An 11784-nucleotide genomic window follows, 5' to 3' on the forward strand; every position below is an offset into this window, starting at 1 on the left:
TTTTCGTGTTGCACTCACAATCCAATATTATGTATTCCAAGTTCATGAACAACCTTAACATCGTACACCTAAAAAAATATTATGTAGTAAGAGTATCACTGCTTTCACAAAATTGTCCCGTTCTGGATAAGCATATTTCGGTTATTATCGTTCGCGTCGCTGTGCGGGAAAGATCACTGTGAAAATTCGTTGCGATACCGGACTACGAATATTAAGTTTTGACGATGAAAAATTTTCGAATTATTGCACCAAATTTCATCATATTGCTGATATTTCTCCACTGTCGAGCTGTGAGCACCAGAACCACATCAACAAATCATCCGCCTAGTTTTACACCTACAACCGGTAGACCCACTTCAACAAATCCGCGCGATTTCACATCAACACCTAGATGGAAAACTACAACTACGCCGGGTTTCGCAACAACACCTAGATGGAAAACTACAACTACGCCTGGTTTTACATCTACAACTGAAGGAACCACTTCGACCACTCCATTTGAGTTTACATCCACCACTACTGGAGAAATAACTTCAACAACTACACCTGATTTTACATCGACAACTGAAGAAACCACTTCTACAACTCCGTTTGATACTACATCGACTATTGAAGGAACCACTTCTACAACTCCATTTGATACTACATCGACTACTGAAGGAACAACTTCAACAACTCCATTTGATACTACATCTACGACTGAAGGAACTACTTTTACAACTCCATCATCTACGACTGAAGGAACTACTTTTACAACTCCATTTGATACTACATCTACGACTGAAGGAACTACTTCTACAACTCCATTTGATACTACATCGACTACTGAAGGAACCACTTCTACAACTCCATTTGATACTACATCGGCTACTGAAGGAACAACTTCAACAACTCCATTTGAAACTACATCTACGACTGAAGGAACTACTTCTACAACTCCATTTGATACTACATCGACTACTGAAGGAACAACTTCAACAACTCCATTTGATACAACATCTACGACTGAAGGAACCACTTCTACAACTCCATTTGATACTACATCGACTACTGAAGGAACCACTTCTACAACTCCATTTGATACTACATCGACTACTGAAGGAACAACTTCAACAACTCCATTTGACACTACATCTACGACTGAAGGAACTACTTCTACAACTCCATTTGATACTACATCGACTACTGAAGGAACAACTTCAACAACTCCATTTGATACTACATCTACGACTGAAGGAACAACTTCATCAGCTACGCCTGGTACGACATCAACAACCGTCAGCCCATCGTCCTCGAGCACCTTCCCAACGTTATTCCCATCTTTCCCACCTCAGACGACGATTGGCAGTTTACCAAGAACAACAGGTCCATTCACCTTATTTCCAACCGGCTTTGTACGAACCACTACGGTTTCAACATCGTCGCGTCCGTCTCTGGTGTTACAGTCTGTCAGTCTTAATAATATTGGCTACTCAAAGTTTCCACACGCACAAAAAAATGAAAATCCTCTAGGTGAGAACTTCTGGTCCTCATTGGGTATGCAATTGTCCAATCGTTCCCATCATTTGTGATTTGTCTCATAACTAGTAGACTTCAATAAAAGTGATTCAATGAAAGTGATCGAAATAATATTAACATTTAATTATAGAGCATGTTTACAATTATCACTAGCTATCAGAACAATGGTGTTTTGTTTTCAAATGGATTGTACAATCAATCTCAAAATTTAATGAGGAATTGCGATAAAAACAGTCAAAAATAAATCTCCTGCTGAGAAAATAAGAAGGTACTTCTCATTCAAAAAATACTTCCAACAGTAATGCAATTATCAACAACCATGATCGGCATTATCCCGAATAAAACTCATCTCTGCATCTTTTTTTATCTTTTGTTATATTTTGCTGCATTCGAATTTCAAAAGAAAACTCTTGGAAATGTACAGGCTCCTCTCGAGAAAGATAAAGTTTCAGAACAAATTGATTGTATATGTAGATGTGTGTTTGTGATTTCGGAGACGCGAATCGTGGCTGAACGATGTCAGTCTACCGTCGGAAAAAAAAAGTTGCATTCGAAGTGAATAGAATACCAGTTATAATACTTCTCGCTTTTTTCATGTAGTGGTAGGCAAAGAAAAAAATAGCAAAAAATAGTTTTAAGTCATCCGCGATGACAGTTGACCGTGTTTTGAAAATGAGCTTCTTTGTATCGGGGAGCAATATGGCGATGTAATGTACCTGATATTCTATTCACGTTGCGTTGTATACGAGTGTAAATCGCTGTGTAAAAGTCTAAAAGTATTCGTATATACGTGCTCACATGTGTATACATCGATGCGTTTGCGTGGTTATATTGTTATTTATGTAGGGTGTTTGGTGTACATTTTTAAAAATTGACCCGCATATTCTTCCATATTCCGTTTCTTGTTGTATTTTATGTTCCTTGACGAACACGTTTAATGGAATGTAGTGACATCCATGACGAAATTTTTTTCGGAAATTCCGAGTTCTAAACCACACTTAGTGGTAAACGCCACACTCTAATGTGACCTGTACTGATTAGCTCTTCTCAGGCAGTGTTGTAAACGGTCGACATTTTTGGTAATCATCACATACTGCACTTGCGCGAAAGTTACGGCTCAATATGTACTGTAAACGTAACCAAGAATGCATGCAATGCAATGCTCCAACAGTCACATCAGATATAGATGCACAGCCGCAAACACGACCATTAGTTGAACGTCAAGAATTTTCGGTGGAAAGGAAGACGAATCTTGCGCAAAAATTTGAACATTGCCCAACTCAAGACTGAACGAGAATTTCGATCTCTGACAAGAACACACCGATCGCAGATTTTTCGATTGCGTAATGCTTTCTTTCAAAAATCACGGAGCTCTGGATATATATCGGTGATATCCTAATTAACCGCCTCGTGATTCGCCATCCGCAGTGGTTGGCCGTCAATTATACTGTGACACCGATAACTCTTCAGCCTTCGAAGTTTGTTGGGACTGTCTTAATTATGAAACAACGTTAACTGAATACTTTTCTCAAGAAGTCAGGTTCTAGCGTCTAGAGTTTTTCTCTACTCTAAAAACGACTGCATTGTGAGCTACTTTTTCTTGGAATCCAACAACTTTCACAACTACACACAACTGCACTTATCTGAGCCGTGGTTAGATGAGTGCTTATTTTACATCAGACCAGCAGACCCAACAATCTACGTTCCGCCCTAATTGATTGTTTGAAATAAATAATTGCGAATATTCACGTTCTCTTACTAAACGAACGTTCGTGGAATTAATCCCGGGAGTATTATTGTTTAATTTTCATATCGGCCTTTCTCAAGGCTAGATGCAATTTCATTCGCATTCATTTTAAACAGTAGAAGTAGAAGTTGTACAGTAGAAGAAAACAACCCATCAATTAATTCGTAACGACAAAGTTGAACTGTCGACATACACAGTAATGTGAAGGAATTACCTCTATCAGATTAGCAAGCCGGAAACAGTTTAAAATTGTTGAAGATGAAATGAAAACTTTCAAATTATGTTATTTGAATGCTTAAAACACGTAGTCCTCACATCTACGTAATCATTTTCCTGTAAATTTCCTAATACTTTTACCAAAACTCGTTGTTATAATATATTCGTCAATCGCAAAAAACATGTTATTCCATTACATAGAACACATATTTGTTACGGGAGAATGATCTTTCATTCGTAATTTTTATTTCCAACGTGTGTTATTTCATTTGAAAATTCATTACCATTATCCAACGGAACACGAAGTTCAATGTTGTCTAACTGAATTTCAATTACACTAACAACGCCTGAATTCAATTTTTCTGAATTTTCCCCTTTTCCTTTAATTTTTTTTCTCGCTGTAAAATTTTTCTATAGGTGGAGACGAACACAACAAAATAAAAACGGCTCTCATCGAACGATCCGTCCTCGAGTTTTGAACTTAGCAACACATTTGGCGATTCATTTTTATTTATATAGATGACTGAATATAACAAGAACGCGAAGAAAGTCATCGATTGCTGCGATCAAATTAGTTACGTTGCAACTTCAATACTTCTACTCAGCGCTGCTACCGTACAGACATAGAAGTCATTTCGCCAAGAGGCAAGCCAGTATTCTTTCAGTTGGGAAATAAACATAGTTGAATCTGCTTCAGATCATTGCGAAGATGAAAGATTTATTTTCCATTGTGCTTCTCATATCCAGTATCTCTAAAATATTTATTTTTTGCATCTTCCTGGCCGACTAATTTTAACTTTTACTTTGATATAGTTCCGTTAACTGAATATTTGCAATGGTGCTTAGTTCTAAATTTCATTCAAGAGCTTGTTCCAGAGGCTTGACGATTGTCATATGCTTGCTAGTCAGAATGAAGTCATCAACTTAAACTTCTTTTCGTTACAAACAAGAATCTGAGTCACCTTGTTGAGAACCGACTTGCTATAGCGTCCCATAAAGTCGATATCGTTCACGAGCACGATACTTCACGAGCATGTAACATCCTTCATATCATTTGCAGACTTTGTTTTTCATACCCAATTAACTGCGGATCCAGAAAGCAGCCTCATGAAAGGGATTATGCGTGTTGCATGACAGCCATACCTCACTCCGCTGCAATGGACATCAGGATGCAAAAGGTAGTTTGACGATCCAAAGGGCCAAAAACCTCATCATAGTCGATTCTAAATCCTTGAGCGCCTAGCTTCGTCTTGTGACGTATCTTTTCTGGTCCCGTTTCAACTAGAAGACTAACCCTTTCGTCGCCCCGTCACCCAGATATGGGTGACACTTTCCTCGTTCAAATTTAATAGGATTTCCAAAAGGAATTTGACAGCATAGGCTCCTAAATGTAACTATAGAATATGTAGAAAAATAATAAAATCATAATCATATTAATATAATGATTATACTATACTTTTTATCAATTGATAGTACAGAAGGTTTGTATTGGAGTTTTTTGCGAAACCCGTATAATATGACTTTGGCATGTTCTATTGTTGTCAATTTGTCTTCAAATAGAGAAAAATTTCACTAGATCATGTAAAAGTTGTCTACAAACTATATTCGGTCTTCATTTAATAAATCATCCGCATTTGGGCCACGCGAGAAACTCAAAAAGAGCGCGTTGGGCGACGAACGTGCTCACGGGTCTTCAGGAACAACATATTTTTCAACGGAATGATTTATCAGGTTCCACGGCCCGCTTCTTAGCTTTTGGAAATGGGCAATTGCCTCATTGAACATTTTTAATACCTCCAGAATCAGTAAACCAGCAACATTTGCATTTGTAGCATTTGAAAAATCGAACATTTTTCGAGGGTGAAGTAGTCACTCGCACATAGATTTATGCGTTCTTGTCCAAATTTGTTTAAATCATTACTGAAGTAATAGAGTTGTGATTTAAATTTTCTCATAAGTACAAAACCGTAGTGAGAAACACAAAACGTTTCGAATAATTAGACTTACTATTGGTTGAGGTGGCATACTGTTCCAGCGTGTGAGTCACAAACGGGACCCCTTCAAGAGCAGAAGGTGATAAGGTTTATCAGCTCCAGTAAACAGAACATTGTAAGCCACAACCACCATTTTACCACCATACAAAATGTTCCACAATATCGTAGGTGCTATGAATTCGGAACTGTTAACCCATTAACCCATCTGAGACACGATGAGTAATTTTGATAAATTTTCATATTTTTGGAAAGCAACCATATGGTAATGTTTTGCACCAAATGCTTAATTCATTAGCTACCACTCACAATCAATTTCGTTCAACTTTGTTCAACCAATAAGGGCAATCAATTCGGTTTAAAGCGAGTATGTGTGAGAGGTATTTTCAATTTCATAGTTGTTTAGATCGGAAGACGAAATATTTTTTCATTTAGCTTGGCATTCCCAATTGTGAATGTTTGTCAGTAAATTCATTCGAAATTGTACAAAATGCCATCACCTTGAAATTATTGAAAATTGAAAATTAAAAATGTTATTTTTCATAATTCCAAATCGAAAATTTCTTAAATGAAATGAATTTTCCACCTATTACGCTTTACAGTTTCCATGAAACGAACATAATGCAGAAAATTGCAATGGGTATTATTATTGGAGCAAAAGCAATCGCATTCCTTTATTGAACTTATTGAAAGACAAAAAAAATGCGTTGCAAACTGTACATGTATACATAACATAGCTATGGACACACAATGTATTTCTTCTATCATTTCGAATATTAAAACACCATACATCATCTCATCTCATACATCCAATTTAGGTCAAAGTTTCAATAGCCCAAATCGAGTTCCTTGTCGCAAACAGAGAAAAGAGAATGTATGCGAAATGTACCAATCCAATTCAACGGGATATCTGGTGCACTCTGCAACAGAACGTATCATCAGAAGAGCTATACCAAGAACCACTCCCAGTGAAAGGAGAAGATGGTAAAATTCAACAAAACCAGTTTCCGACCTGCACTCGCATTGCAATATTATGTATTCCAAGTTCATGGACTACCTTAACACCGAACACGTAAGGAATTATCATCTTTCGTAAAAGCACATGAATGTGTGAGACTTTCACAAAATTGTCCCGTTCTGAATGAGCATATTTCGGTTATTATCGATCGCGTCGTTGTGCAGGAAAGATCACTGGGAAAATTCGTTGCTACACCGAACTCTGTATATTCAGTTGAGTGCTGAAAAAATTAAGAATGGTGGCACCAAATTTCATCATTTTGCTGATATTTTTCCGTTGGCGAGCAGTGATTAGCAGTTCAGTACCAGCGTATGGCTTTGAGAAATATGAATTGGGATACTACAGGTACGGCCCGGGTGTACACAATGTGTTCACGTACATTCCCAAACCGAGAGGTACAACGACATTGACAACAGTAGCAGGCTCCACATCCACAATCGGTGGAACCACTTCAACAACTGCGAGTGGATCGACATCAACAACCGAAGGAACAACTTCAACAACAGTATCTGGTTCAACATCCACAACTGGACAAACAACTTCAACAACAGTATCTGGTTCAACATCAACAACCGAAGGTACGACTTCAACTACTGTGGCTGGCTCAACAACTTCTACGACAGTATCTGGTTCAACATCCACAACCGGAGGTACAACTTCAACAACTGTGGCTGGTTCAACATCTACAAGCGGAGGAACAACTATTACGACAGTATCCGGTTCAACATCCACAACAGGAGGAATAACTTCTACAACGGTATCTGGTTCGACATCCACAACTGGAGGAATAAGTTCAACAACTCCAGCTGGTGTTACATCTACAACTGGAGGCACAACTTCTACAACATTATCTGGTCCAACAACCACAACTGGAGGAATAACTTCAACCACTCCGTCTGGTTTAACATCTACAACTGGAGGGATAAGTTCAACAACTCCATCTGGTTTTACATCTACAACTGGAGGGATAACCTCAACAACTCCAGCTGGTTTTACATCTACAACTGGAGGCACAACTTCTACAACATTATCTGGTTCAACATCCACAACTGGAGGAACAACTTCAACCACTCCGTCTGGTTTAACAACCACAACTGGAGGGCTAACCTCAACATCTCCAGCTGGTTTTACCTCGACAACGGCAGGAACAACAACTGTAGGAGCTTCTTCAACAACTGTGTCTGGTTCGACATCAACAACTGGAGGAATAAGTTCAACAACTACGCCTGATTTTACATCCACAACTGGAGGAATAACTTCAACAACTCCATCTGGTTTTACATCCACAACTGGAGGATTAACTTCAACAACTCCAGCTGGTTTTACATCTACAACTGGAGGCACAACTTCTACAACGATATCTGGTACAACATCCACAACTGGAGGAATAACTTCAACCACTCCGTCTGGTTTAACATCTACAACTGGAGGGATAAGTTCAACAACTACGCCTGGTTTTACATCCACAACTGAAGGAATAACTTCAACCACTCCGTCTGGTTTAACATCTACAACTGGAGGAATCACTTCAACAACTTCAGCTGGTTTTACATCTACAACTGGAAGCACAACTTCTACGACGATATCTGGTTCAACAACCACAACTGGAGGGATAAGTTCAACAACTCCAGCTGGTTTTACATCAACGACGGCAGGAACCACTTCAACATCTGTGTCTGGTTCGACATCAACAACTGGAGGAATAAGTTCAACAACTACGCCTGATTTTACATCCACAACTGGAGGAATAACTTCAACAACTCCATCTGGTTTTACATCCACAACTGGAGGATTAACTTCAACAACTCCAGCTGGTTTTACATCTACAACTGGAGGCACAACTTCTACAACGATATCTGGTACAACATCCACAACTGGAGGAATAACTTCAACCACTCCGTCTGGTTTAACATCAACAACTGGAGGGTTAACTTCAACAACTCCAGCAGGTTTTACATCTACAACTGGAGGCACAACTTCTACAACGATAACTGGTTCAACATCCACAACTGGAGGAATTACTTCAACCACTCCATCTGGTTTAACATCTACAACTGGAGGAATCACTTCAACAACTCCATCTGGTTTTACATCCACAACTGGAGGATTAACTTCAACAACTCCAGCTGGTTTTACATCTACAACTGGAGGCACAACTTCTACAACGATATCTGGTACAACATCCACAACTGGAGGAATAACTTCAACCACTCCATCTGGTTTAACATCTACAACTGGAGGGATAAGTTCAACAACTACGCCTGGTTTTACATCCACAACTGAAGGAATAACTTCAACCACTCCGTCTGGTTTAACATCTACAACTGGAGGAATCACTTCAACAACTTCAGCTGGTTTTACATCTACAACTGGAAGCACAACTTCTACGACGATATCTGGTTCAACAACCACAACTGGTGGGATAAGTTCAACAACTCAAGCTGGTTTTACATCAACGACGGCAGGAACCACTTCAACAACTCCGTCTGGTTTAACATCTACAACTGGAGGGATAAGTTCAACAACTACGCCTGGTTTTACATCCACAACTGAAGGAATAACTTCAACCACTCCGTCTGGTTTAACATCTACAACTGGAGGGATAAGTTCAACAACTACGCCTGGTTTTACATCCACAACTGAAGGAATAACTTCAACCACTCCGTCTGGTTTAACATCTACAACTGGAGGAATCACTTCAACAACTTCAGATGGTTTTACATCTACAACTGGAAGCACAACTTCTACGACGATATCTGGTTCAACAACCACAACTGGTGGGATAAGTTCAACAACTCAAGCTGGTTTTACATCAACGACGGCAGGAACCACTTCAACAACTCCGTCTGGTTCGACATCAACAACTGGAGGAATAAGTTCAACAACTACGCCTGATTTTACATCCACAACTGGAGGAATAACTTCAACAACTCCATCTGGTTTTACATCCACAACTGGAGGATTAACTTCAACAACTCCAGCTGGTTTTACATCTACAACTGGAGGCACAACTTCTACAACGATATCTGGTACAACATCCACAACTGGAGGAATAACTTCAACCACTCCGTCTGGTTTAACATCTACAACTGGAGGGATAAGTTCAACAACTACGCCTGGTTTTACATCCACAACTGAAGGAATAACTTCAACCACTCCGTCTGGTTTAACATCTACAACTGGAGGAATCACTTCAACAACTTCAGCTGGTTTTACATCTACAACTGGAAGCACAACTTCTACGACGATATCTGGTTCAACAACCACAACTGGTGGGATAAGTTCAACAACTCAAGCTGGTTTTACATCAACGACGGCAGGAACCACTTCAACAACTCCGTCTGGTTTAACATCTACAACTGGAGGGATAAGTTCAACAACTACGCCTGGTTTCACATCCACAACTGGAGGGATAAGTTCAACAACTCCAACTGGTTTTACCTCGACAACGGCAGGAACCACTTTAACAACTGTGTCTGGTTCGACATCCACAACTGGAGGAGTAAGTTCAACAACTTCGCCTGGTTTTATTTCAACAACTGCAGGAGTAAGTTCATCAACTCCAGCTAGTTTTACATCAACAACATCAGGAACCACTTCAACTACTCCAGCTGGTTTCACATCGACAACCACGGCAACCACTTCAACAACTCCCTCTGGCTCAACATCCACAACTGTAGCCACAACTTCAACGACCCCAGCTGGTACGACATCTACAACCGGTTCAACTACCACCGGTGAATTGAGAACTACAGCTGGTACAACCACGACCTCAACGACACTCAGCCCATCGAGTTCGACCATCTTTCCAACGTTATTTCCAACTTTCTCCACTGGGTTGTCGACTGGGAGTACATCGACAGCTCAATTCACCCTATTTCCGACCATCGTTGTGCCAACCACCACGGTTTCAACATCATTGCGTTCATCTCAACTGTTACAGTCTGGGCAGCTTGATAATGTTGGCTACCCAAATTTTCTACAGACATCGAAAATTCGGAATCCCCTAGGTGAAAGCTACTGGCCTTCATTAGGTATGCAATTGTTCAACCGTTCACATCATTTGTGATTCGTCGCAATAGTAGTAGAATACAGTTAGAGTTTTTATTTATTTATAATGATACTACATCCCATTGAGAGATTATATCTTCTTCACAATTTTTCGCCAATAGTCCCGATCCATGGCTGCAGTTCTCCAACTGCCGGCTGCACCGATTCTTGCCAAGTCCTGCTCCACCTGGTCCAACCACCTCGCTCGCTGGGCTCCTCTCCTTCTTGTTCCTACCGGATTCGATGCGAACACCATCTTTGCAGGGCTGCTGTCCGGCAATCTTGCAACATGCCCTGCCCATCGCACTCGTCCAGCCTTGGCGACTTTCTGAATGCTGGGTTCGCCGTAGAGTTGCGCCAGTTCGTGGTTCATTCTCCTTCTCCATACTCCGCTTTCCTGTACACCACCGTATATTGTTCTGAGCACTCGGCGTTCGAAAACTCCAAGCGCTTGTGAGTCCTCTTCAAGCATCGTCCATGCTTCGTACCCATAGAGAACAACCGGTCGAATTAGGGATTTGTACATGGTACACTTCGTACGGGGTCGGAGTTTGTTGGACCTCAAGGAGTTAGAGTGGAGATAATATTAACAATAAGTTATAGAATAAGTTTACAATTATCAGTTGCCCCAATGGAATATTGATGTTTTGTTTGCAAATTAATTACACTCTTGAAATGGTAAAAACAGTCGAAATAAATCCCTTACTTTGAAATAGTAAAGGTACTCGTCATTTCAATCATAATTTCCGACAGCAATGCAATAATCAGCAACCATTACTAGCATTATCCCGAATAAGACACATCTCTACTTCTTAAATGCTTTCCGGTGGGGGTCTCCGTAGCCACATTGGTTACGCGTTCGCTTAGTATGCGGTCGATCGTGAGTCCACGCAACAATCACCAGCGATGGAGATCGATCCACGGTCGAAATAAGATCGATTCATCCATACAATTGCTCTGCTCTGCAAGACACATCGGGCTGCTGTGCTATTAATAACTCAACAATGATCATATCAACTGTCTCCGCTATCCTGGATAATGGAAGAACAGAAAGAATTCTCTTACGCCTAAATGGCTACTTTGTAAATGTACCATATGCAATGGTATAGAGGTAATTCTCTCACGCCCTCTCAGCAACTGTGTAATGTGCTTATTATAGATATGATAACCATGTGACATGTACACGATTAAAATTCGGCTCTGTTACAGCTAATGAGCCTGAAATAAACAAATGGGATAAAAAA

General features: G+C 40.0%; 2 protein-coding genes across 2 annotated transcripts; both read left to right on the forward strand.

Moving 5' to 3' along the window:
* Positions 1–157: 157 nt before the first annotated feature.
* LOC129779864 (mucin-2-like) lies at positions 158–1879 on the forward strand. Its single transcript, XM_055787607.1, has one exon. The coding sequence runs from the start codon at positions 225–227 to the stop codon at positions 1569–1571; it is 1347 nt and encodes a 448-aa protein (XP_055643582.1). The 5' UTR covers positions 158–224; the 3' UTR covers positions 1572–1879.
* A 4767-nt stretch (positions 1880–6646) lies between these two features.
* LOC129779863 (mucin-2-like) lies at positions 6647–11253 on the forward strand. Its single transcript, XM_055787606.1, has 2 exons — positions 6647–10524; positions 10663–11253. The coding sequence occupies exons 1-2, from the start codon at positions 6726–6728 to the stop codon at positions 10995–10997; spliced, it is 4134 nt and encodes a 1377-aa protein (XP_055643581.1). The 5' UTR covers positions 6647–6725; the 3' UTR covers positions 10998–11253.
* Positions 11254–11784: the final 531 nt, after the last annotated feature.

The sequence above is a fragment of the Toxorhynchites rutilus genome, chromosome 3 (genome assembly GCF_029784135.1).
Source record: "Toxorhynchites rutilus septentrionalis strain SRP chromosome 3, ASM2978413v1, whole genome shotgun sequence".
Classification (NCBI taxonomy): Eukaryota; Metazoa; Arthropoda; class Insecta; order Diptera; family Culicidae; genus Toxorhynchites; species Toxorhynchites rutilus.

What these genes read in the sequence shown, in the direction of transcription:
- LOC129779864 (XM_055787607.1), top strand. Translation starts at nt 225, where the DNA reads ATGAAAAATTTTCGAATTATTGCACCAAATTTCATCATATTGCTGATA.
- LOC129779863 (XM_055787606.1), top strand. Translation starts at nt 6,726, where the DNA reads ATGGTGGCACCAAATTTCATCATTTTGCTGATATTTTTCCGTTGGCGA. An exon ending in AAGCTACTGGCCTTCATTAG is followed by an intron (nt 10,525 to 10,662) that starts GTATGCAATTGT and finishes TTTCGCCAATAG; the next exon opens with TCCCGATCCATGGCTGCAGT.